Here is a 27731-nt window from a genome sequence, read left to right on the forward strand (position 1 = left end):
CCTTTTGCATACTTGTGTTCACAAGAAAAAAAAAAAAAAAGTGTTTTTAATAATTCAGTTCTTGTGATGCAGGGGCTTTTTCATTAGTAGTTATTTCAGTTTGATTTTTTTTTTCTTTTTTGAAGTGAATGATATTTCACTTTTTCTTTTTATGCAAGTTATGCTTTGCATGGCCAGGTTAATCTTTTAGTTGAAAGTCAAGGACAGCTAGCAGAGTTTTCAAGTGATCTCAAGAATCGTAACAAGTCAGGGTAATGTATATAAAGAGCTGAGCAGTAAGTGACATATAATTAATGATACGATCACCTCACCTAAATTTGTCTGTAAAGGAAATAAATGTTTTATATGTCAAGAATTTGAAACCTTATTCAAATTTTGTTAGTTTCTTTAAAGATTTGCAGCTGTTCACCATTTCCCCTAAGCTCTTCAAATTTATTGTCAGTGTTATCACTGTCTAGCTGGATGAGTGAAAACAACCCAGTTCCCTGGATATGGGGGGAATTGTGCCAGCTGGTGGCTTGCAGCCTCTCATTTCTTGCCTGCTGACAGGCTTGTTGAAAATAAGATCATGGAATGAGTGTTTACTGATCTCTGTTTGGGTATAGTGGGGAAAAAAAAAACAGTCCTGCTTAGTCTCATGACATGATGTGACATGTTACACTGGTAATCAAGTCAGTCATGTCAAGGGGAGGGGGGTTTCTCATAATAGAAAGCCAAGATAGTAAACACTATGACAGCTTCTCTTTCTGCAACCCTCAGGTGAAGCATGTCTTGGGGAATGGATTTCCTGTGCTTGTAATTCTGTGGCGGTCACTTTTTGAAAGTGAAAGCATGGCATCAGCTGGTATAACTTGGAGGATCCTTTGGCTTCTTCCTGCTTATCTGTTCAGTCCAGAAATATCCTTTGCCTTTTGAGTTATTTAATTTAGATTGGTATAATATAGAGGTGCCTGAGCTACCTTTCCATTTATTTCTGCCAGGACCAGAAGCAACTTGGTGTGACAGCACCAGTTTCTGTATAAAGTAATTGACTCTGAAGTCAGGTAATTTGAATTATTAGCTAGGAATGGAATAAATTAACCCACTGGAACTCTGGACTGCTGCAGATGGATTAGTTTTCAGATGACTTGGAAGTAGTCTAAGAGTCTAAGGCAACCAATTTTTTTTGCTAGATATATGTGGACCCTGTTTCCTGTGGAATGTCATTTGACCAGAGCTTGCTCTGTGGCATTATTAAGTGACAGCCAGAAAGATGGCCCTCTAGCAACTCCTGCTGGACGGGGAAAATTGCCAGCATGAAGATGTGTTCTGGCACAAGTGCTAAATTCAATATGCTTTTTTTACCTTTGTGCTGCACTGGGGATGAGTTGTCAGGCACATACTGAAAGTGGGATAGAAAATCCTCTGGCAGAGTGTAAGTCACGTGGAAATCATGTACTGACTCTTACAGGAGAGATACCTGTATCTGGGGACTGCCAAATAAAGAGTCTATCTACACTTCTTTGGTCAGGTGCTTATGATATGTTTACAATGCAAAATTGAATTAGATGTAGTTTCACAGGGTAGAACAGAGCCTGGTGGACTTGTCTTAGTTCTAGATAATTTTTATGAGGGCTAAACAAATTTGTGCAAGACATAGTGGAAGTGGTTGAGTGCAGTGCCAGGCACAGATGTATAGGATGTGACCCATCTTCCTCACAGAGAGTTTGGCTGGCTCGGTACTGTGTTTCTTTACGTTTCCTGTCTACTGTGAATTTAGGTAGAGAGGCACTTGGCTCTGTCTGCTTTGCCAGCATTATTATTTTGAGATCTGTTACAAAATAATTCAAGTTTGCTTATTTTTTACCTTTCAGACTCAGACTTCCCTTTGGACCAGATGCTGGTTAAGTACTCACATGTCATGTAACAAGTAGTATGCTGGATGATGTTAACAGAGAAGAATAAGGGGCTTCTAACCCCTCTGGTAAGTTTGCTCTTAAGTGGACGTATAGTTCAAAATGTGTTTCATGTAAAGCAAAAGTTTGGTGTTTTGGGGTTTTTTTGGTGTTTGTTTCTGTGTTGTGGTTTTTTGTTTATTTTATTGCCATTTAATCTTCTCCTTAACATAAGGCTAGGCTACAAAGGTAGGAAAGCTAGGAAGCTGAACAAAGCTGTACCCAGAAGCACAAATTTACTGTGCCACTTTGAAGTGTATTAAACCACATCAAGAGTTTTAGCAATTTTTTAGCATGTCTGATGTTATGGCTGGAATAATGCACTAGAATTCATGTGGCAAGGTGCCTGGATAGTGAAATTGTGTCGCTTGGTTTACCAGGAAATCTCATAACTTGTTTGGATTAAACATTTTCTTCTGGGGAGTGCCTGACAAATGCTTACTAGGCAGAACTAAATAGTCAGAATCTTCTCCAACCAGTTCCACTATGGTAGTGTAATATTTGAAGTATTCAGCTCTGGGTTGCACTGGAGTTTGTGAGGAACAGTAAAGACTAACGCTTCTGTTGTCAATTGCTTTCTCTTTCTAGTCTTGTTTTAGCCATATATTAATATACATAGGTAGTGTGTGCTTATATTCTTGCTTTTCCATGTTGGATGTGGCGAATCAATTTCAAATGGTGTAAATATTTCTACAACAGAAGTTAACGAAGCACTGAAGTCTCCAAATAGTTGCACACAAACGCAATTCCACTTATTTTCAGATACCAATACCAAAATGAAAAACACAGGAGAATTTTATGTATGCAAGAATTTTCCGCATGGAAACATTTGTTAGTGGAAGAGGTACTGGCTGGCTAAAGGTCCTGTAACAGGGTACAGTTTCAGAGGTCAAGTCAATAATGGCTGAAAACTGTTACCCAGGAGCTAATAATTCTGTGGCCTTTTAAAGCAAAATAATTTCTACAAACACATTTAAGAATATTGATGTAAGCAGGCAATATATTAAAGATGAAGAAAATTACTTTCCTCAGAATCTCTTAAAGCAGCAAGGAAGACTTCTGATTCTTTCACAAGAGACTGTTTCTCTGTTGCTTTTGCTTATTCTCTCAGTCCAAGTTCATTCACCTCTAATAAACAATTGTCTGATACAATCTGTCAGGTGGTTTTATTGCTTTGGAAGCTGTTCCCTTTGGAACATTGCACCGCAGAAGCTGCAGTAAGACATCATCAGCTTTCCTAGTGCTGTATTTTAATTTAATTCAGTGGGGCTTTGAATTGTAATATCTGTTAGCCCAGTCTTAGGCTTTACTTGAGGGCTGTAGTAGCTGATTAGAAATCCTTCCCGCAGTCACTTAAGAGCAGGAGTGTCTTTATAAGCCAAGCGGTTTCTGAGGTGTTGAGTCCTCTCAGTAATCACAGGCATGGAAGGAGCTGTCAGGGCTGAGTAGACTGCAGGAAGATTTGCATGTTTCCTCTGTATGAACAAAACTATGGAAAGCAAAGAAATTGGACAGTTGTGTAATCACAGGTCTTACTTGTCATACATACTATACGTGAAACACTTAAAGGTTTTATGTATGCATATATGGGGGTCACATGGCATCTATGTCCTGAACCTTGGACAGCAGCAATAGAGCTGGTGTTTGTGAGCTGAGGATGGTGTGTAGTCTCTCTCTGAATTACTCCTGGTCACGAAACGCATCCGCTTGGTTCATAAGCATTCTGTTTGTCTTGAAAGAAAATGTGAATATTGTCCCCTCTCAGACTCTAGTTAATCACACAGGCTCTAAATAGTAGCTGGATGCCAGATATATTTCAGGGTGCATACTTAACACAACTGCACACCTTTTGAGTTTTGGGTCCACACTATTGCTTGTTGTATCCATGCACTATGACAGCCCTCTGAGATTCTGCTTTGAAGGATAATTTTTCTGTGAAGCTCTTTGTTAGGTATGAGTGTTTTGTTTTGTTTTTTTTAAGCTGCCAACCATACGTAAACACCTTTCAGTTTCAGTTTGTATCAGAAAAGTATTACAGATATGGTCAATTCTGACCACAACATGAGGGGAAAGTCTGGGGTCTTTTGTGCATTCTGTAAAGTTTTGGATACCTCTTTCTTTTTCTTTTTTTTTTTTTTTTGTCACCTTGCAGCTAGGCTGATGTGATTAAGAAGGGACATTTAAAATTACAACATCCTGTAGGATTATGTTTCATGTTAAGTGTAATTTTAGAAAAAATGTTGTAGGTTGACTTCCTCTACTTCTATCATGTTCTGTTTAAATAAAAACTGATAGAAAATTTGGAAGAAGGTATTTATACCCATCTATCTTCTGTGGACCCCAAGTAAAAACAAATTAATTTCCATCTGTGCTTCTGCATGCAGTTACTATTACCACATATTTTCCAGTATTTGAGTCATTATTTGGAGACCAGCAGACAAGTGAAAGTACAGAGTTGTCTGAAGCTGACTTAACAATTTATTTTTAAACACCAGTACCTCGTGTTTTAGTTCTGTCTCTAGTCTTGCTGTTAACACTTAGGGATTACTTTTGATTTGTGTGAATAACCCTCTGGCCTATACAGAAGAAAACACCCCATGGAAGTTGCTTTAGCTAACAGAATTGCATAAACAGAACCACTTTTTATTTTTATCACATACATCAAGCATCACAAAAGCATGTTGCCTGACACGCATAGAGAATGGTCTTTGAAAGCACTGGGACTAGATGCTCAGGCACACATTTCTTTTTATAGGTTAGACCTGGCTATCTGGGAAGCTAAATACAAACTGCCTGCAGCAAAACCAGGGCTTCCTACCCACCATAGTGGTTTCCATGTTCATTGCCCTGTCTTGCAAATGTTTGCAAAAGAAATAGAAGTACTAACATTCTAGTTTGATAGTATAAAAAATAAATTAATGAAAAAGTTTTAAAGTATGAGTAACAGTGCTACAGATGGCTGTGTTGTCTTTTTACAGACTTCTATTAGAGATAAGTTTTTGAACCTTGATGTTGGTGTCACAGTAAGAGAACATAAATTCCTGACTCGGCAGTATTCTCTTACTGCTTATGCCAGAAGAGCGACACTGACTGCTGGAAATGGCTTCTCTTTACTGCTCCTTCTTTTATTATTCAGAGCAGTTCTTGTAATACTTCCTTGAGAATGCCTCTCACCTACCAATGGGGTTATTGTTCACAATATTTATAGTCTTGGGACTTGGATACCAGGCTAGGCTGTGTTCAGGAGAACAATGAGCCTTTTTATATTAATTTCAATTGAATTGCACATGGGATTAATTAGCCTATAGGTTGCAGTGAAAAAGCTATCCAGTTCTAATGCATTTTTGCTTTTTTAAAGGTGATTGATTAATTAGAAGTTGGGATGACAAGAAAGCCAACAGTATCCTAGAAGTATGCTGTGAATTCAGAATGACTTTCACAGTCTCCTAATTTCATAGGTGACTTAACATTTATTTCTTTATTTGTTTTCTAGTTGTACATGGAAAGTCTGATGCTGAAAGATGAATGGGAGTTTTCATTTTCTCTGCCCCAGGGTGTTGTAGCAAAAGCATTCTGTAAAATATCTTCTCTGACTGAAAAGATCAGAGAAAGAAAGTACCAGATAAGAGATTCTCTATGAAGTTGTTTTTTTCTGTCACCTTGGCTGTTTTCTAAGCATTGACCATCTTGTTCTCCACTTGTTCCTGGAATTTATCATGATGGATTCGTGGAAATGTAAACGAAATGACAGTGCAACATAAATGATGATGTAGGAACTTCAAAAGCTGTATATGGTGTCCACAAGTAACAAAGTCTGTTGAGCATCAGACTTTTGGCAATAGGAATTGTAATGTCAATCAAGAATTCAGCCTCAGTGGGAAGGATAGAGCATGCAGCTACTCACTGACTTTGAAATCCAGACTTGATTCTTTTTCTTTGTTTGTTGTGGTTTTGCCTGTAAAAATAAGGTGGATGTCATTCTTAGTAAAAAAAACCCAGAATGCTCAGAGTAGTATTTGGTCTGAAAACCTTGAAGATTGCTGCTTTAGAGATGTATAGGGGGAAATAGCTCAGTAACTTCCAGACATGACAGTGGATTATGGAGATCTTGGTATAAGAACAAGCCATGGTTGATGTTTACTATATTGGAAAAACAATGTGTTCCTTTTGTTGCAAAGAAAGTTTCCAAGCACATCATCTGCTGTGGCAGTGGTCTGGCATTTGTTCTTCTTCATCCATGCAGCATTTTTTTTTTTAAATGTTTGTTATTTCCAGGTATTAATAAAAAATGTTTCAAATTCTTGGACTGACGGGGTCTACAGCTATCAGTGGCCTTTAACAAGAAGACGGGAGGGGAGAAAAGGGAGGGTAGGGCGGCATAAAACAGCACTAAGACTTCTTGTGGGTTTCATGGTGTTTGTTGTATTTCACATGCAGCTCTTGTTGTGAGTGTATTTTGTCCGCGGATGTAAGCGGATGTACTTCCCAAGTACAGCCTGGCTGGAAAAGAAGTTGATGTAGTTGTTATTGAGATCCGAGCCATCTCCGCGCGCAGCAAAAGACTCAAGGAACAGTGGAGGTGCAAAGTCGGGGTACGTTCTCGTGCAGCTCCTCTTGACCTTGACCTTCATCAGTTGCTGACGAAACCCTGCCGGCGGTTACGGGTAAGGGAACAGTCACTTTCCTTCGTCGGGATGGCAGACCGCAGGACCAGGGCCCCATCCGCTCCCAGGTTGGCTCCCTCCAGGGCCGTGCCTGCTGGGTTCAGCTCCTTAGACAGTCGCTTCCCAGTGAGGCCAAACCACCGGCTCCCCTGTGCTTCCTACGACCCAACGCTGTGGAGGCGAGGCCAGGGAGCGACAGGGCGGGTGTACGGGCGGCCAGTGCTGCCGGCCATGCCGCGCCGGTCTCAGCGTTTTGGCAGCAGACGGTCGCTAGGACAACGCTACCTGCCGCTGCCGGGCCGCGGCCCGCCTCCCGCCTCGGCGCAGCCCCGGGGCGGGGCCCGAGGAAGTGACTTCAGCCGGCGGTGGCAGCGGAGAGGCACGGCGGGGCTGAGCGACGGAGCGGAGCATGGCAGCGGTGGCGGCGCGGTCCTTGCTGGTGGCGGGGCGGGCGCGGGCAGGCGGGCGGCGGTGCCGGGCCCTGCCCGCCGCGGGAACCGCTCCTTACTGCACTGTGGCCCCGCAGCAGCAGCAGCAGCGGCAGCAGCCGGCGCCCGACATGAAGAGCTACCTGTGGTCGCGCTACAAGGAGGCCAAGAAAGTCACCAAGGGTGAGCGGCGGGCCGGGGCACGGGGCCCGCGGGCGGCAGCGGCACGGCTTCCCCAGCTTGCCAGCCATCCTCCGGCTGCAGGTCAGAGCGCCGTCCGCTTAGAAATAGGTGCTGACAGCTCGGAGAGGAGGAAAGGTGAACCCTGTAGGAACCGTGGCGGCGAAGCCAGGTGTTCGTGGGGTTTCTCCTCGTGGGTCGCCGTGGCCAGCAGCCGTGCGACTGTCCTGGCGGAGCTGCCGTCCGCTCCCGGAGTCATGGCTCTGGTAAAGTGCTCTCCCAGTGTCAAACTGCGAGGACGGCTAAGACCGTCATCTCGGTAGGTCCTGAGGACCGGACACTTGGCGGTCAGCTGCTCTGAAGGAGTGAACCCATCAGACCATCATCCGTCTGACCCACCGGGGGACATGGCCTTGGGAAGAAGAGTTTTATAAAGCATAGGGTTGGGCAAAGTGGCTGGTGTTGGAGATGTGGGGAGAAAAGCAAATGTAAAAAGAAAATCGGAAAGTTGATTGTCAGTTTGAGGGACTTTTTGCAGTAGGCTCCTCTTCCAAAAAGTTAAAACGCTGCAAAGTTGGGGATGATTTTCTTTCGTTTTGCTTGAGGTTGCATTAAATTTTTGTGAAGCATCGAAGCCAGGCTAAAATTATATTGGTACATGCATGACTAGGGGAAGGCCTGTTCTCCAGGCCACCTAGGCAAAAAGCTAAGGGCCAAATGCTTGCTTCTGTCCTTGCTGTAATGGGAAAAGCATTACCAAGTTACTTGAATATGTGATCTCTTTAGAGAGCCAGAAAGGAAAGAGGTAGCCTGTGTTCTGCAACATGAGGTAGGAAAGCTTGTCCTATAATGGCATTGGATAGCGCTTTAGTCTTGCATATTTTACCCTTACTAAATTAAAAAAAAAAAAAGGTAGCCAATTAATGACTGTATTGTCCAGCACTTAAGAGTCTTGATTATGGACTGAGGCTTCACTCTGCTGGGCACAAACATACCAAACATAAAATAGTGGCAGCATTTCACAAATGAAATAAGCTGTGTGAGATCTCAGAATAACGCTGTGGATTTTGGAGAGTGGGCTAAGGAACAGGACTTTTAAATCTCTTTAACCGTTTTTGGAATTAACTTTTTCTTATTCTAAACTGTGTTAAAGTAGTACTTAAGAGCTGAGGTTAGAGAGTAGGGTAATGTTAGAAAAGTCAGTCAGTGGGTGTGGATTGGTGAAAGATGAGGTAAGTGCTTGTAGAATAATTCAGAAAATTTTGTGGCAACCAGAGTCACCCAATGGCTTCAAGTATGTGATGCTTTGCTTAGGTGCAGTGTTGAGGTGACAAAGCTTCCCTGATTTTTGAACTAAGGTTTATAGCGCTTGGGATAGTGTCTGCTAACCAGAATGTCTAATAGTTACAAAGTGTTTATACTGTCTGTTTTCAGACAGGCAAAGTCAAGCTTTTTGTAATCTGAAATAACTCTCTCTCCATATCTATATATAGGTATATTAATATCTTTATTTTTAAAACAAATGTTGACTCATCAGCCTGCACAACTGACATTTGAAAAAGTAATACAGAAATGGGTGCTGTAACACGATTTTGGAAGTTCACTCAAATGACTTCAAGTTATGTACATGATTCATGGCCCTTTTTATAGACTTATTTGCCTTAGTAGTAGTGTGTCAAATTGCATTTCATTATTTTGTTACCTCAACTGAGCATAACATTTACCTCTTACATTACTATAAGTGGTAACTGGAGGTCGTAGGAGCTAATGTTTTGATTGAGGCTTATTTTGTTAAATCCTCTGAAATGAGAGATACAGCTTTTCATATCAGCTTACGCCGGCAAACTCCTGGGATCTTTTTTGGTGAAAGATTTATTTGAAACTTGGAATGAAACTCAGCGAAATTGCTGTTATTTCTCCCTCTTAAATTAAAAGGCTCAAGACTACATCTGATAAAATTTAATGGTTTCAAATTACCATCTGCTCTTTGGCATCTGTTTATGTTTCTTATTGTATCTACCCATCAACTGTGCAGGAGTTTAAGATGCTGCTTTTACAAAAGAACTGGTATTTCTCTTTCTGTGAGCTGGCCAGAGTTTTCTGAATGGGGTACTATCTTTCTAACAGATCTGTAGTCCCTGTGCCTACCTGTCTTGTTGGGATGGTTTCCTCCCATGGTGGAGCATATAGTAGATCTGCCCTCAGAGCCTCAGAGCTGAAGTTGTTGAGATAAGACTGACCAATTCTTGCTAGAGTTACATGCAGAAAGTAACCAAACAAAGCACAATCCTTTTAAGCTCAGTCTTCCAAAATGTAAAATGAAATCTCTCCTTTGCACTGGTAGGGATGGCTGGATTATAAAGATAGTGTATGAGAAGGGAAGGAAGGAAGGAATACATACTCAGGTTTCAGGAGGGTAGCATTTATCTTACTAATGTTGCTCTGTCAAGTTTTTTAAATAAGAAATACAAACATCCTTCAGACTGATGTTTATATTTGTCCTAAAGTTACTTAACATGCTGTGTCTCAATGCAAGTGTCCTTCTCACTGTACTTTTCAAACAAATATAAAGAGAAACACACCCTTAAAAAATGGAAGTGATTTACAGACAGTAGGTGCATGTGTGTAGAGGATAAGCAGAATTTTTTTTGTTTCCTGATTTGTTAGAAAGTTAGTAAGCATAGCAGTGTGTATGTAACTGTGTTGTTTGGAAAGTATGGCAATCACAAAGTTTAGTGTAGTACTTTAAGCAATGTCAAATTAAAGCAATATCCAATTAAAACAATGCTAGTTCTGCTTCTGGCACAGAAGCTGGACCAAACAACGGGCGAAGAAGACAAGTCTCCTATAATAATAATAGTGATTATGATAATGTCATCCTCCTCCAACTCCAGAGTTCATTTTCAGAAACAGTAATAGATGTGTTAAAAGAGTTAACAAAAAATTGTGTCTATTGAGTGTGAAGTTGTCCAATGAACAAGATACCAAATTACATCTTTTCTCCTGCTTGAAATGTAGAGAGAAAAGCTTCAGATGAAAACTATGAGTCACCAAGACGAGTCAAGGGTGGCATTTTCAGCATCATCATAGTGTTAAGGATTAGCTGGTTAGTGTGTATTAGTTTGATAGCTTCCATCATCATTCATCTATATTTAGAAATTGCTAATGAATATCGATGTTATTTATTTAAATAAAACTACAAGGCTGGTGCAAGTGGGTTTTTTTCCTTTTTTTTTCTCTTTGTTTGTTTTTACTCTCTCCTGTTCCCAGAGTTGGTTCCTTCAATTATGAGTAACATGCTGAATCCAGATGCAATTTTTTCAAACAATGAAATGAGCCTGTCAGACATTGAAATTTATGGGTTTGATTATGACTACACATTGGTCTTTTATTCAAAACATCTGCACACACTGATCTTCAATGCTGCTCGAGATCTTCTTGTTAATGAGCATCGGGTAAGTAAAATTAATGGAGTAACAATATAGTTCTAAATAAAGAGTATAACAAATGATTTATATTCGTGAGGGCATAACTCATCTTTTCATGCCTCAGTTCTACTTTGGCATCCTTAAACACATTCTGTACAGCAGCTACACATGAACCACTGAAGTCCTGGTTTATTCTCAGCTGCAGGTTTGAGCAGAGCAGTCTGACAATTGTTAAGGAGTAGAGTTTTATTTTATTTATTTATTTCTTAAATTTGGTGGCGCTTGTGTGGTGTGTTGTTTTTTTGTTCTATTTTTGTGGGGTTTTTTCCCTCTGATTATCAATTATTGGAGTCATCTAAATAAATAAGAAGCTTAAAAGTTGCTGTCACTTGATTTTATGCATTGCTGTGAGTGCAGGAATTAATTTCCATATGAGATATTTTTAGCCTGACTTCTTAGGAGGTCTTTGATTGCAGTGTGTATTTGTGAGGTGCTCTGTGTGTGCCTCACATTTCAGCTGAGTTACTGAAGGGGCAGCTGATTGGAGGCTAAAGAGAGACCCAAGTAAGTGCCCAGCTCAGTAGTCCCCTAAGAGGGAGTGTTGCCACCAAGCAGCGTACTGAGAGAGGCAAAGTTTATTGAACTGTAAGACTTGCTGGAAAATAAAATCAAGTCCACAGAGTAGTTTAATAAAATTGCTTGCGTAATTTATGCAGTCTAAATCTGAATGGGTGGTGGTATCCTACTTTCATATTTGAAGCTAAAGGTTAGGAACTATATATAAACATCTATAAATATCCCTGGAAGAACAAACAAAACTTGATGGGCGCTACAAACATACGCAACTTGATCCTCTTAAGGTTTGTGTAGTGATTTCTGTAGGATGTGTAAATACACTCTGTTAAAACTAAGTGGTTGTTGCAAACCCTGATGTCACTGTATGAGTCAAGATTGATTCTTGCAGACAAAAATTCAAACGGGGCTTGGCTTTACTACTGGAATGAATTCAGGTAGTAGTAACTTTCCAGTTTGTCTGAATTCAAATCTCTTGAGTTCTAGTAAAAGAAGCCATAATTACTTCTTTGAGACAGTTTATTGAAATATATAATCTCCTGTTGGAATTTACTGAGGGACAACAATTTTTATGAGTGCTATCTCTGTAGCTGCTTATAGTGTTAATGTTTTTATTGCCTTCAACATTAGAGGGAAAACTCTAGATGGTATTGCCCGTTATGACTGTCAGAGTCAACCTAAAAGATGGCCAATTTTGGTCATGGCAGAGTAAGGTAATTCATCCGTAATTGCGAAATGCAGTGTAGGAAGCAAGGAATTTTGAAATGTGTCCAAGAGAATAAACATCAGTTTAATGGTAATCTCAGAGGTGGCAGCAGGTGTTGCATGTAAACTCTTGCTCTTGGGTTTATTTCATTCCTGATGTCCCAGGTTCGTGCCACCTTATCTGGCTGCTGTTGCAGTCCAGATAGAGATCTTATCTCTTCCAAGAGTGGGGTATGCAAGCAGTGCAACTTTTATCTTCTTTTTTGGCTTGTAAGGAAATTTAGTTGTGTGCCAAGATAGGCTCAGTCTTTCTTGAATGTACTGGCATGCATCCAAAAGACAACCTTCTAGTAGAATAGATTGAAGTAGGATAGTCAAGTATGCAGAAATTTGAAAAGTCAGAATGCTCTGGGGTGTGTGCATTACATTGTAGTTTTTAATTGGTCACATGCTACATCCACCTCTTGTGCTTTCTTTTTTTTCTGTTTCATGTTTCCTGGCCAAATTTATACATTTTTCCAGCCTATCTGTAGGTGTTTGATGCTATTTTTCATTCAGATCAGTAGCCTCCCCCATGTTTTCTGGAAGCAGTAGTAGGGGTGATAGTTCAAAAGTGAGGAGAAAGGTCTGTTTTCTTTAACTGTAGATGCCTGTGCTCAGTACAAAGCACAGTCTACAGCAGCGTAGATAAAAACTTTGTGGAGAAATTGAGTTTTATTTATTTAGGTAAAAGTAGCCAGAGTTTGAGTTGAAGCTGTGTAATCTGTATCTTTAAACACCTCTGGGTCTGCATTTCAAATTTGATAATCTAAGATGAGAAGTATGATCTGCCCAAAGGGAGTCAAAACAGATAACCGTGCCATGCCAAAGATATTTTTTTTGCTTCTGTTAATATGGATGATGATGAACAGCTTTTTCCTGCAGTATAGGTGAGCAGTAATGTTCTCTGTAGATCAGGGCATATTCTTGGGTTTGTAGCTAGAAACTTGAGTTAGAAACTGTGTTTGTATAGTCTGTTTCATAGGGAGACTTCACAGTGTAGGGTAATAAAACTATTACATTTTTAGAAAGTTAATTATTTTGTTTTCAAAGGTGCATAGTGTTAAAATAACTTTCTGAAGAAGAAGCTAATGTCCAAAGGCAATCGCTACAGAGTACCTGGATGTCAACTTCAGGTGCTTGACTTAAATTTAAAACAGTGATTTTGGATTTTGGAAAAATGTTTGTCTTTCATTGTACATACATTCCTGCAAATCTCTAACCTATCAAAAAGCCTCTTACGAAAGTGAGAAGCACAGAAAATGTAGGCTTTTAAAACTATGCAAAATCAGGTTGTAATTTGTTTTTGTTATGGATTTGGATTTAAACTCAAATCATTGCTCTCTCTTCTCAGTATCCTGCTGAAATAAGAAAATACGATTATGATCCTAATTTTGCAATCAGAGGACTTCATTATGATGTGCACCGGGTATGTAGATAATGGTTGGACTTGATGATCTTGAAGGTCTTTTCCGACTGCAGTGATTCTGTGTGTGTATAAATAACTTCGTGATGACTTGTGCTGAGGACCTAGCCAAAAAAACAGGGCTTTAGTTTTCCAACTTTTCACTCTGTTTTGATGTATAAGGATTTTGTTTCATAATTTTCTTCATCAAACTCGATTGTTTTGGGGTTTTTTTTGTTTGTTTTTGTTTTTTTTGTTATGGTGTGGTTTTGGGGTTTGTACTTTTTTAAATGGCTCTTAAGTAGAAAATATTTTGGGTGTTTCGTTTTCAAGGTGGGTGGGGGAAGAAAGAGTGCAACAGAATAAACTTATGCAGGCATTTGCTAGTAGGAGAAGTTATTTCTTCATGACTTAACTCAGGACAATGTTTCCTTGGTGGTTTGAGAAGCCTTAAATAAATGCCATCGATAAAAATATTTTGGACAATGCGAAGGAAGTTGAAGGTGCTCAGATGCTCTTGACAGAAACGTTATCAATAAAATTGCTTTGATTTTTATAATTTCATGTGAAATAGTTGATGTTATTAAATTTTTAAATTTTTTTCTTTCTCCCCTGCAAGGCACTGCTAATGAAGATTGATGCTTTTCATTATATTCAGCTGGGAACAGTTTACAGGTGTGTAAAATGATTTCTTGTTTGTAATAAAAATATATACTCCTTTTAACCTCTTAGTTGCATTTACGTTTTACGTTGTACATCTTAGGTTCATATCATGAACAGTGACCTGACAAGCACAGAAATGAAAGAATTATTCAGTCTTACCAGAAGGGGGTTTCTTTGCACCTCTGTGTGTACACACAGACATGCACATGTTTACCGACTGATACAGTACAGCTGATTCCCTGGTTCAGAGCTGGGGAAGTTGGCAAGCTGTTGGGTCACATAGTGCTGACTCACTTTGTTTCCGGCTGTTAAATTGTGCTGAAAGACATCTAAAAATACACTGATGGCTTCTCTGCTGTTGCTTTCAATGTGAATAATTGTCACAGTGTACCTGTTAGCATGACTTCGGTGTGGCTGTGGGGATTCTTGAGAGGTCTTGGTGTGTTTGCACAGAGCTTTTATGTTTGGGCATATCAGCCGCATCATACTTGCAGGACGGAGCACAGCTGCCCTGTGCCTGCACAGCCTAACACTTTTTGAGTTTACTGAATTGATGTAAAATTGGCAATCTGTTCTGTACTTTGTTACTACATGTGATTCTTTGTGATAGGAGAATTTTTAGTATGGCTCAGTTTGCTGTAATGAAGTAGTTTGCATTTGACTGACAGGAACGGCACACATGGTAACAGATTTTAAATTGCACCTTTCTTAATGTCATTGGACAGAAAGTTTTCTTTTGGGGCCAAAAGATAATGTAATCTCAAAATGAATTGTAGGGACTTTGTCCCCCCTTGACCGTAGGGGACTGTGCTTTTATCTGTAGTGGTACGCAGAAGAAATGCTAAGATTAGTAAGAATGGAAATGTGTATGGGTGAAAGCACTAGAAGAAATATCGATAGAAGGGACAAAAGGATAGCATGTGCTGGTGGTGCCTGGATCAGCTGATCAGTTATCATCAGGATATCATTTCATCTGCGTGCTGTTTCTCCAAATATCTGTATTGGGATGGAAGGAGCTAAAAAGAGGCTGAAGGCTTTGAAAGATGTTAGGAGGAATAAATATATGTCTGGAACTGTATAATAACTTAGATGAGAAGGTGAATGGGTGGTGAGTCTGTCAGTAGGGTTTTTGTTCCCCACTTAGGAGTGGGACAAAAGGAAGAGGTAGAAGAACACAGCTGCTGTCATCTGCTAGAGCTAAAGGCACATCCAGAGCCTGAACGTGATGACTGGTCAAGGAAACTCTAGGAAAGTGTTGATACTTATTGAAGAGCTGGTGTCCTTTGTTCTCTGCATCACCCAAATTCTGGGCAGACTGTTAGGCCACACGTCCTGGTACTTGTATTTGTGAGGGTGAGAGTGAAAGCTACCATTTCACTGAATATTTTATCTTAATTTTGTTTAAAATTACTGTTCTGTGCGAACATGGAGCTTTGCTGTCAGTTGCTGCATATCTGTAATTCTCAGTTTTAACCTTCTGTGTGTTCTGTACACGTAGGTCAATTATATAGCTGAAGGCAGCTTGCCCAGGTGTACAGCATCATTTGCAACGAGAGATGTAAGCAATTCTGGTATCCTTCTAACAGTGCATGTTTCCAAGAGCAGCTTTGGGAGTGCTGTAGGGGAGCTGTGTTGCTCTTAGTGCCATCTGTGCGTGCTGTCAGCAGAATAAAATCAACTTTGTAGTTACACAGCTGGACTATGAGCTGTGTATCTTCTGGTAAAACTAACCTACAGCTTTGCCTACAGAGTCATCTCTCCTCCTTGGATTTTATGTGTGTCTATTGTTATCTGTTGGTCTGTGCTTGGGTAGCTCCTGATCCACAGGCATTTGTGTTAGCAGCATTCAAATACGACTTGGTATAATTGTCTGCAGACTAGAAGATGAGTCCTTCTCAATTTTAGTTATGTTACTTGGTGTATGTTTAAAATTTTGGTTGTATTTCATTGTTTTCTTCTGTGGAATAGAGTGATGCTGAACTCTGTATGTTACAAACCCAAATTATCATCTGCCCTGGTTGTGCTCAGTACTAGCTTGAATGCTGGAGTCCTAGTATCTGTAGCACAGAGCTGTGTACAAGTGGATGTAGAATTGAGAAGTGTAGTAAAGGAGTCATCATGGGACTCTTGCTATTATAGCAACTATGAGGAAGTTCATGTGCCCTGCCCTTCCACTGCAAAGCTGATGCAGATGCTAAACAGTGAAAGTACTAGGACTTATTAGTTAATTTAGTTTGTAATGCCTCACAGCATTTCTGGGTAAGATCAAGAAAGGGAGGCACTGAAATTGTTTGTCTTAACAAGGCTGCAAAACTGAAGTAGACTTGGGTCTTTTGGCAGAGTCCCCCACAATGTCCTTCTCTCCAAACTGGATAGTTACAGACTTGATGGGTGGAGTGTTTGCTGGATGAGGATTTGTCTGCATGGCTGTATGTAGAGAGTAATAGGTAATGTCCCAATGTTCAGATGGAGATTGGTGACAAGTGGTGTCCCTCAGGAGCCTGTACTGGCACCAATGCTGTTTAATATCTTCACCAGTGATAGAGTGGAATCAAGTATACCCTTGGCAAGTTTGCAGATTACACCAAGCTGAGTGGTGTGGTTGACACGCTAGAGGGATGGGATGTTATCCAGAGGGACCTGGATCAGCTTGAGAAGTGGTCCCTGTGAAACTTGTGAGCTTCAACAAGGCCAGGTGCAAGGTCTTGCACCTGGGGCAGGGTAGTTCTTGGTATTGATAGAGGCTGGGGAATGAAGGGTTAAGAGCAGCCCCATCAAGGAGAACTTGGGGGTGCTGGTGGATAAAGAGTTGGTTAGGACCTGAAAATGTAAATTTGCAGGACAGAAGGCCAACCATGTTCTGGGATGCATCAAGAGATGTGTGGCCAGCATGTCGAGGAGGGCAAATCTGCCTCTCTACTCCACTTTGGTGAGACCTCACGTAGGATACTGTGCCCAGCTTTGGAGTCATCAGTGTAAGACAAGTGTCGGCTTGTTGGAGTGACCAGAAGAAAGCCACAAAAATGATCAAATGGCTGGAACCAGCTCTCCTACTAAAGACAGGCTGAGAGAGTTGGAATTGTTCAGCCTGCAGAAGAGAAGGCTCTGGGGAGACCTTATTGCAGTCTTTCAGTACTTAAAGGAGGCTTATAACAAAAACAGGGACAGACTTTTTAACAGAGCCTGTTTCGACAGTACAAGGGGTAATGATTTTAGACTGGATATAAGGAAGACATGTATTACAGTAAGGATGGTGAAACACTGACACAGGTTACCTGGAGAGAGGATAGAAACCCTACCCCCAGAAATATTCAAGGTCATATTGGATGGGGCTCTGAGCAACCTGATCTGGTTGCATATATCCCTACTCAGTGCAGAGGAGTTGGGCTAGATAACCTTTAAAAGATCCCTTCCAACCCAAAGCAGTCTATGATTCTGTGCTCTGGTTTTTGTTCATGATCTTTAATCTTAAGGAAAACTTTAAGATTTCTGTGTCCTCTGATGAGAATCTTCAGATGCCTGCAGTATTTTAGATGCTTTGCTGCAAGATGTTCGATACTGTAAACATTCAAAACTATACCAAAGCCTTTAATCTCTTAATGGTTGATAAAGGCACTCTAGGCAGACATGATGTTGTCTCCTTCCTCATTTGTTGTTATATTTTTATATTTTAATTGCTTACCAACAATCCTTCAAGTAGTCTTAAATGTTGGGAAACGGAACTGTTGATGCAGTTTAAAATAAGTTCTTACTTAGTTCAAGGTTGTGTTTGTTTTTCGTTCCCTTGCATCTTCAAGGTCATGCTGCAGAATAATCTGATCGAAACACTATCACATCATCAGTGCTGTATGAAACAAAGGCAGAGTGAGGAATTACTTTGTGTTAAGAAACTGAAAGCTCTAGCTACTTCGTACAAACCCTTGAGGCATAATTTCAATAGAGACTAATTAGCTTTTCCCATAAGAAAGTAAAAAATGACTTAAAATTGTAATGTGTTCCGTGTGAGTCAGCTGGTTAAAATGTTACATGTTCTGTAAGGAAAGATGCTGTTCTAACTTACAGACTAAACTGTTCCTATGACATAATTTATATTTTAATAAGGTCCAGATCTATATGATAATCTGTCAGACTTTAATTCTGTAATTACTTCAAAATTTTGATACGACTTTTGAACTAAAGCTAATGTTGTTTTCCAGAGGCCTCAGTGTTGTCCCAGATGAAGAAGTCATTGCAATGTATGATGGTTCTCATGTCCCATTAGAACAAATGAGTGACTTTTATGGAAAGGTAAAGCCACAAACTGCTCTAAAAATGGTTTTCCTTTAATTTTTTTTTTTTTTGGTGGGGGTGAGGATAGTGGTCTTTGTATTTTGTTCTTGTTACTGGAAGCTATGTTTTCTCAATACATGATGGACTTACAGTGCCAGATTTGAGGTTTACCCTCTAAAGTGAAAAATATCTTTTCTTTCTCCTACTTGTGGTAGTTTTTTCTTCCACTGTCCCTTGCCCAGTCATCAACAGAGAAGTAGAACATAAAAAAAAAAAAATCAAGTGACTTGCTCGGTGTGGCACAACAAATCTGATAAAGGCTGGGAAATGAACCATATCTGGTGCACTACCCTGGCTATGTGCTTCTCCTCAGTGGTCTAAAGGCTTAGCTGATGTAGCAGCAAGTAAATGTATGGGGGCGTATCTTTCATGCAAACTGACAGAGTGACCGTAAGAGATGAACAAAAAAGATGACAAAAGATGAACAATAAGAGATGAAGCTTTTAAGTTCAGGATTTGACTTTGCTGGGAAAGTTCATCTTCTTGTTGGTAAGGTCCTTCCTCTTTCTCAAACAAAAAGCATTGCTGTCTTTTTACTAAACCCCAAATTTATTTTACCCCTTTATGGGGTTGACATGAAAGGCCTTTCTTTGTGCTGTGGAGCATGTTGTTGTTCTTGCACTTGTTCTTATTTTAAGGAGCTGAACTTAGAATTAAAAAAATCTGTTCTCTGAAGCAGTTCTGAGTATCACCCTGGCATTCTCTGTGGGGTGCCTTGGTCTCTGCAGGACTATGCTTTCTTTGATCTTGGAAAGGACAGCAATAGGATAAGAGGCCATGGGCACAAAATGAAGCACAGGAGATTTCCTCTGAATATCAAGAAATGCATCCTTTACTGTGTAGGTGATTGAGCACTGGCATGGATTGGTTGCCCAGGGAGGTTGTGGAGTTTCCATTCTTGCATTGATAAGCCAAGGCCTGGGTAACTGGCTCTAGATGGCCTGCTTAAGCAGAGGGGTTGGATCCAGAGATCTCTTGCAACCCCAACCATTCCATGTTTCTGTGACTCTGACCAATGTAGTGTCTTGAGCTGGTTGCTTTACCTGTCCTCTTGAGAAGTATTTGGTGTGCATTTGCTCTTCTATAATGAGGTTCTCTACTCTTGTGAAACTTAACTATAGTTACAATTTTTGCAGACTAGAAATCTTTTCCTCTGTTCCTGCAATAGGTATTCTAGATTCTTAAAACTTTTTATTCTCTCTTTTCAAGGACCTAAATTGCTTTGCAGTCCTAATCACTATTTTACTTACTAAACGCCAACAAAATAAACAACAGAGTCTCCACCTGTCCATCACAATACTTAGTGCTTCTTATAGAAGTGCAGACTTCTAGCAAAGGTCTCTAAGTCCTTCTCTTGACTTTTAACTGAGTGCTGTTTTTCATGTGTTTACTCCTCAGAGCCATGATTAATTCTTAAAGCCAACACTTCTGTTATTTTTGTGAAAGTCTGTTAGTTCAAAAATAATCTAAAGCAATGTGAACAGTGATGACAAAAGCTAAATATCTGCAACTGAGATGAAAGTGTTTATACTAAATGAATGAAAGTGTTCTGATCTGAGAAATGCTTGACCTTTTTTTTTTTTTTTTTTTTTTTCCTTCTGTTTCTTTTTTTTCCCCACCACTGTAGAGCTCACAAGGAAATACAATGAAGCAATTCATGGATATATTTTCCTTGCCAGAAATGTCACTCCTTTCTTGTGTGAATGAATATTTTCTAAAAAACAACATAGACTATGAGCCTGTTCATCTGTACAAAGATGTCAAGGTACTAGCTTTGAAGATTTAGATAAACCTATACATTGGTGCATCTTCCCTGATGCACCAATGTGGAGCTTCAGGAAGCTTCAACCTGTTGTGTCAGCTCCACTGAAATACCTCAACTTTAGGTTTTCTATAGAGTAATTATTGTTATACAACCATAAAAACGTAAGTAAAATGAAGGTGGGCCTTGGAAAAGAAACATAAAATAAATTGAAGTTTGTTTTAAATCTGATGTTTGAGAACTGTTGTTCTTTTTATAGGTTTGAGGGGTAGATGGAAGAAAGTGAAGAAGCTTCTACTACATCCATAAAGCTTCTTTTGCTTGTTATTAAACATATACTTCTTTTCACTAGCAAGAATTATAAGAAGCTACAGGGAATTCCAGTTTGGAACTTTCAGTTGCCCTGTCTCTGTATCTTTGCTAGCATGCAATTGATTGCTTTTGGCATATCTATTTTGTTTGCTTTCCTCTCTCTCCTCCAAAAAAAAGACCGTAATAATGATTAATTTTATTCCTTCGGATGTATCCTGCATAGGAGGCAATTTTCTGTCTTTGTTATTTAAGAAGAGAAGAGGTCATGCTCAAGTTGATATATTCATCTGCAGAGGCTTTCCACACAAAAATTATTCCTGGCCCCTTGTTGACATGTATTAAACTTGTGTAGTTGATCAGCATCTGTTAAGGTACCTCAGTGTTGAATTTCTCACTTCACTTTCTCAAGTGAATCAGATGGGTTTTGAGAAACTTATGACCTCCAGAGTAGTTTTCACTTCTGCCTGTGGTTACTTAAGAGTCAGAGGGCTAGTTCTTGAGTTTTCTGCTGAATTGCATGTAGAAAATTCTGTACTGCTTAGCTTTGAAGCCTTATAGTGGCATTTTTGGAGGAGTTTTAGGACATACTCCATGTAAGTACTGAAATGGCAGTACCACATCCTAAACAAAGCTGCTTGGTGCAGAGCTGGCTCAGGAGAGCTGCCAAATACCTTCAGAGCGCTTTATGAGTCTTTGCTTAAGCATTTAGCTTGTTTCCTCTGTCCATAAAATTCTTTCACAAATGCCCCAGTTATTTAAAAGTGAACATAATCTAAAAATTGTCTGACTTAAACCTTTTTTAAAATTTTTTTTCCAAAAGGAAAGGAATGTGTTTTACTTCAAAGGTCATTGGAAATCTGTGATGACTCTGCTTTTGCAGAGGGCTTTCACCCCACTTCACCTTTCTGAATGACCCTTTCACAGTCCTTAGGCAAAACAGTTCCTGCACCATACTGTTTTGTACTTCCCAAAAGTATTGAGTTTGTTTCTTGGAGGACAGGCTTACTCTTTGTCTAGGAATGACATACATCTAGTGAATGTCACGTAGTGTTTCTGTAAAGCTCAAAGTGTGATTCAGACAAAGGAATTGTTTAAAAATCAAATTATTACGGCTATGCAATGAGCACAGGATTTATACATCAAAGTATTTTCCAGTTCTTTAGTGCTTTGTTGCTTTCCTGACAGGATTCCATCAGGGATGTCCACATCAAAGGAATAATGTACAGAGCAATTGAAGCAGATATTGGTAAGTGCTAATGAGGTCATCTATCAATGCTTTTTTAACTGATGGTATGATGATCCTTCTGGCTTTCTTGTTCAAGATCACAAGTCCTAAATTTTAAAGCTTGAAAGAGTTATTTCCACTTGCCTAAGGTGCCTTTGTTAGGCATATGAACTCATGTTCTGAACCTTGGTTGAATGCAGATAAAGCTCTTGTGAACCTTTTTCTCAATTAATACTGTATTTTCCCCAATCCTCTCAGAGAAATACATCTGCTACGCTGAGCAGACTCGTGCGGTGCTAGCAAAGCTGGCTGATCATGGCAAGAAGATGTTTCTCATCACAAACAGTCCCAGCAGCTTTGTGTAAGTGAACAGGTTTTTGCTGTTCAACGACGTGTTTTTAAAGGATGGGGAGAATGAGGTTCTCAAATCGAGTTCAATATACTGCGCAGAACTGCACTTCTGTTACTTCGCTGTTATCCCTCTGTCCTTTTTAGGGACAAAGGCATGAAGTTCATAGTTGGCAAGGACTGGAGGGATCTCTTTGATGTTGTCATTGTGCAGGCTGAGAAGCCCAACTTTTTCAATGATAAGCGAAGGTGGGTATTTGGTAAAGCAGCTTATTCCATATAAGGCTATATAGAGTGTTAATGAAATACTTTAATTTGGATGCAACGTAAAGTGAAATCATACCTGAACTCCTGTTTAAGGTCATTACAGAATGCAGCAACACCTAATTCTGAACCCCAAAATATTTAACATTTCTTACCTAATAAAGTTCCAGTAGCTATTACACGTCTACAGAATTGAACTAAAATTACAGAAGATGTTTTTTAGCATCTTGGCTGTAAGCTACTAAAGTATGGTCCTTTCCTCATAAACCTGCAATTTTTTGATTCTTTTAGAATCAGCCCCTTATCTGGAAATATCTTTTGTTGCTTCTGGTTTTTGTTTTGCTTTGTTTTTTCAGTCACACATGATATTTAAAGGGCAGACAGGCTGACAGAATGGAGTATTTGGACTAGTTGTTCAGTTAACACATTTTTAACATCTGCGCACTGCTCTTGAATTTGAAAAGACCTATTCCTTTGTGTATGCTTAGGATTTGAAAGTGACATAGAGGGAAGTGGGATTTTTTTTTTCCCTTCATTTTTTTTCCTTTGATTAAAAAATCCTCAACTTTGTATGTTTTGCTCTCAATCCTCTGCCCCCTTCTTCAGTTGCTCAGTTCTGCAAAATGAGGTGTTGGGCAATATTTTTACACGCCTTCACTTTTTTTTGTTGTTTTTTTCTCCTTGTTAATGGCAGACAATTCACACTGTTCTTTCCTGTCTTTCCTGTCTTGTCTGGGATCCCTGCCTTAGTTCTCAACATGTGTTCTCCGACTCTTATAAATGTCTTGGGTGCACTGTGTAGATAGCATTGCATTTCACTGGCTAAAAGAGAAGTTTTGGAGCTTTGGTTTTTCCTGTCTTATTACAAAATGTTCATATGCTAGAAAGCATGTTCTCCTTTTGAAAGACAGGTATTTTCAATAAAATTTTAATTTCCTCCTAAAATGTGACAGAATCTCCACAGCTGTGTAACAATTGTGTATGCTTCTATTCCAGACCATTTCGGAAAGTAAATGAAAGAGGAGTGTTGCTTTGGGATAAAATTCATAAGCTGCAGAAAGGCCAGATTTACAAACAGGTGTGTTTTCAATAAACCCTCAGTTCAGATTTAACACCTAAAATTCCAGGCTTCTTCAGATATCATAAAGGCTTCAAACAAGTAAGGGTGTTCTGTAAGAGAGCAAATTTAATGATTGGAGTGGTACAAAGTGGTACACATTGGTATCATATGTCTGCAGTTTACTTGCTTCTTGAAGTGACAGTGCTACTGAAATTGCCTGTAAAAGATGAGATTCATAATGTATAAACTGAGGACACAATTCCTGTTATGCAAATATTTTTAGGGATGTGCTAAATCTCTTTTTCATGCCTGTGAAGCTGCAAGTTGCATGCCACTACAATGTCATTGTTTCCACAGGGTAATTTATATGAATTCCTGAAGCTTACTGGCTGGAGGGGCTCTAAGGTTCTTTACTTTGGTGATCACATTTACAGTGACTTGGCAGTAAGTAGTTTACTTTCACAAAATAGGAATAAAAGATGAGGCTTTTTGTTAATTTTCCTGGTTATTCAATAGAGCACACTTTCACTTGAGATATCTAAATACAACCAAATTTGAGTTGCTAATGAAGCCATATTGCTTTTCTTCCAATAGAGAAAATCAGTGCCATAATAGGTGGACTCTCTTTTCCACCTGACTTGTAACATCTAACTTGTTTACCAGCTGTGCTGGGGAATGTGTGATCCAGATACTGTGTCACATGTAACAGAGTAAAACAGAGTTTTCCACCTGACTTGTAACATCTAACTTGTTTACCAACTGTGCTCGGGAATGTGTGATCCAGATACTGTGTCACATGTAACAGAGTAATCCACAAGTACCCAAACATGTAGGATGTGGCTGCTCTGGGTGACATTTACTATGAAGTGTAGTAAGAGATGAATGAATTTCTGTTTTCAGTGCAGGAGGTAATCTTTTTATCATTAATGGTAAGCTTCCTTTATTCCTGAGATCTTGCTATGGTGTGTAGACCCACTAGGCAGGTGTTTTCTTACTAATTTGTGAGCAAATGAATGTACAACAGTACTTCAGAGTAAGTGACCACCACTTAACTCTTTTGTAATTCATTGAGTACAAATGCTAGGACATGACTTTCCACTTAGATGCTGTGGTAACATGTTTCACTAGCAGCAGATATTAACATTTTTGCTCCAGCCTGCTGTTTTCCTTTTTTTTTTTTTTTTCCCTCCGTGAGTGCTTCAAAAGGCTGAGGGAAGGAGACAACTCTATCCTTCTCTGGCATCTCTGGTACAGATGGCAGCTGTCTCATCCTGTGCTTGTCAGGAGGAGCTTAAATAGCTGGGGGCCCTGATAGGACCCTTCTGTCAGATGAGTGTATGGGTGAATACCACAAACCCAATGCACTGTTTCCTTCTGACATCAGCAGAGGTTTCATCTACGAGATTAATTTCCTACTGTTTGTTTTAAACCTAATGAATTAGTGCTTATTTGCTAGTGCTTTTGAGTTCTTTGTCTCTCTGTCTTTGAAAAGATGGGATTTAAAGCTTACTTTGAAATGAAATTCCATTACCTGGTGGCACAGTCCCACTGTTCAATATTTCTGTTTATGCATAAGAAGCAATTAAGTTAGTGCCCTTTTGGCACACACAATGGTCAGATTCTTCAGTTCTTTTAAGTAGTTCTCTTTAAGACTAATACTTGTGTTTTATAATTCTTGGTAAATAGGATTTGACCCTGAAACATGGCTGGCGTACTGGTGCAATTATTCCAGAGCTGCGATCAGAGATTAAAATCATGAACACAGAGAAGTACATTCAGACCATGACCTGGCTGCAAACCTTGACAGGATTACTAGAACACATGCAGGTTTGTTCTCTGTGTGTGTAATCGGCTCTGTTTAGCAGAAGGGATCCAGCCAAGCTTCTGAACGCTGGACACAGACAGTGCAAGTGCTTTCTGTTCCATTAAAGTTCACCAGTCTGACTGCAAACAAAACAATACAATTACTTTTGTGGCTAAGTTAATAAGGGTTTTCTCAAAATCTTGTCTTCTTCTTCCACTGCTCAGCCTGGACTGATTCCTGCTTTTGGTTGTATAAAATGCACGTGGGAAAATTTGGTATGCTGATCTCTGAAGCATTGCTCTTGTTTTGTTCCCTAGTTAGGGTTTATTAATGGAAAGGCTCCTTTACAAAGGCTTCCTCAGTTACCTGTTATCCATACTTTATGTTCCAGGTTCACCGTGATCCTGAGTCACAAATGATTTTAGAAGAATGGAAGAAGGAAAGAAAGGAAATGAGGTAAGACATAGGAGATGAAGAATTTGCAGTATGCATTGTGGTAGCTAAATGTTCTATGTGATGTCTTCCACAGGTTTCGTCTTCATTTTTCTCCATCCCTGTTTTATATTCTCTGATAGTTACAGGCCTTCTAAAATTATCCGTGTAAAGCAATATTCTACCTGTCTCTAGAGCAGCTCTGCTTTCCTCTCCTTTCCCCCCTTTCCCTGTTCCCCTTCCTTGCAACAGATGTTCATTCTCTGAGTGAAAGGGTGACATTATGTCAAATAATTTTGCTTCTCATCTCAGTTCTCCTGTCATTTTATGTTCAGCTGTCACTGTTGGTATTGGTTACACAGCTTTACTTGTGCACGATTTAGAAATGTGTTTCTGTATCAAGACTTGGGTAACTCCGTTAGGTTTCTTGGATGATTTCTTCAGAATTCTTCACTTTCTTTTTTTTGAATTTTTGTTTTGTTTTGGTTTTGGAACAGGGAAACGAACAGGAATTTCTTCAACGCACAATTTGGAAGCATATTCAGAACTGATGAGAATCCAACTTACTTCCTAAGGCGTCTCTCTAGATTTGCAGACATCTACATGGCATCCCTGAGTTGCCTTTTGAACTATGAGCTTGATTACACATTTTATCCAAGAAGGACTCCTTTGCAGCATGAACTTCCTGGCTGGTCAGACCAGTTGTGCACTGGTACCTTCAGAATACCTTTCCTACAAGAGACAGTTCAGATCAAATAAACCTTGGTGGCTTCCCTCAGAAATTGGCAAATACACTTTTTTTTTTTCTTCTGAGTGTATGTGTATTTTATTTAAGTCACTTGAATCTGTTATCTTGTTTTAGATGTAATTCATACTTGTTCTTATTAGTGTTGTACATATTTTCTCCTCTCCTGCTTGGAGATGTGAAAGCTCCTCTTGCACAGAGAAGAGATGTCGAACTGCCAAAATAGTAGTGGGCTGGAAGCGAGAGTGCATTGGGGGGAAGGAGTGGTGGTGTTCTAGGGTGGGTGGTTTTGTTAGCCCGTTGGGTATTTTGATCTGCAGTTTACGAAGCAATACTTGCGCTCTCTGTTCTGGCCCTGTTCAGCACTCCATCTGGAGCCAGTAATGGATCTTGGCACTGAAAAGCTGTAATTCAGTATTAGTAATTCAGTCATACATGGTTAGTACAGTCTATGGTGAGACTGAGAAGGGAGGGCAGATGCATCTTTGCTTCTTTGCTTTCCTTGCTACCATAGCTAGAGCCTTACCTGGAACCGACCTAACCATTGTTGAGTTGGTGGGGCTCTGCTGCACTGCAGTGATTGCAGTCCTGCTGGGCTCAGGCTGATGGACTTTTTCTCCTGCCTGTGCAATTTATGTTCTTTTAACTCTCTCTGCTTGGCTGTAGGTGGACCTGAGCCTAAAACTGAAAGTGACAGTAACTTAGGCTGCTTTAGCTTCCTTTTGTTAACTTTTAGGCGTCTTTCTTTTTAAGTTACAAAACAGCTTATGCACTCTCTGATAAAGCCATTTCAAGAGGTCTTGCATTTTGCATTTTAAAGTGGAACTAGATCTCTTTCTGGCTTGAGATTGATCCTAAATGCTGCTTTAAAAATTTTAAGTGTCTTACAGTGGTGTAAATGTGGTTCTGCTGTTCCCTAGGAAAGAATGTATTTCATATAGCCTTCAGTAATGGACTTCCGCAGTCAAAAGAAAACACGCACAATGGACAAATGAGTTTAAAAAAAAAAGAAGAAATCAGAAAATTAAAATTGGAGTTTTCTGATGACAATTTTAGAGCTCAGGCCCTAAAACCTGAACCAGGGGTGGTGGACAGTTTGTATCAAGTGAAATAATTTTGGCAGTCAAAATTAGAAGTTTTATTGAATTACTGAAATTGCAGGTAATGCCTGAACACAAACTCTGGGTAGCATATCTGTTCCAAAGATTTGAGCTGAAAAATGTCTATTTTGCACAAGGAAAACATCTGTTGATGTGTTTCCTCCAACAGGCACTTTATAGAGCTGCTGTATAGTTAATTTTCAATAAGCATGTTTTCCTTTCTCTTCATCAAAAGGAAACCTTTTTCTTTTTTAAGTGGTGCTTTCTACCCTAGCCATTTTAGAAAGGCATATTATGATTCATATTCTTCAAATTTTAATTACTAAAGGCT

General features: G+C 39.7%; 1 protein-coding gene across 1 annotated transcript; it reads left to right on the forward strand.

Moving 5' to 3' along the window:
• The first annotated feature begins 7142 nt into the window (after positions 1 to 7142).
• NT5DC3 (5'-nucleotidase domain containing 3) lies at positions 7143 to 26336 on the forward strand. Its single transcript, XM_054386583.1, has 14 exons — positions 7143 to 7209; positions 10477 to 10661; positions 13306 to 13380; positions 13976 to 14031; positions 18216 to 18306; positions 19976 to 20113; positions 21608 to 21668; positions 21906 to 22008; positions 22143 to 22244; positions 23256 to 23337; positions 23677 to 23763; positions 25006 to 25146; positions 25515 to 25579; positions 26053 to 26336. The coding sequence occupies exons 1-14, from the start codon at positions 7158 to 7160 to the stop codon at positions 26312 to 26314; spliced, it is 1500 nt and encodes a 499-aa protein (XP_054242558.1). The 5' UTR covers positions 7143 to 7157; the 3' UTR covers positions 26315 to 26336.
• The last annotated feature ends 1395 nt before the right edge of the window (positions 26337 to 27731 follow it).

Source organism: Indicator indicator, chromosome 14, assembly GCF_027791375.1.
Source record: "Indicator indicator isolate 239-I01 chromosome 14, UM_Iind_1.1, whole genome shotgun sequence".
Classification (NCBI taxonomy): Eukaryota; Metazoa; Chordata; class Aves; order Piciformes; family Indicatoridae; genus Indicator; species Indicator indicator.

Coding starts and splice junctions, on each gene's coding strand:
- NT5DC3 (XM_054386583.1), top strand. CDS start 7,158: ATGAAGAGCTACCTGTGGTCGCGCTACAAGGAGGCCAAGAAAGTCACC. Junction 22,009..22,142: donor AACAGTCCCAGCAGCTTTGT/GTAAGTGAACAG, acceptor TGTCCTTTTTAG/GGACAAAGGCATGAAGTTCA. Junction 23,338..23,676: donor AAGGCCAGATTTACAAACAG/GTGTGTTTTCAA, acceptor TTGTTTCCACAG/GGTAATTTATATGAATTCCT.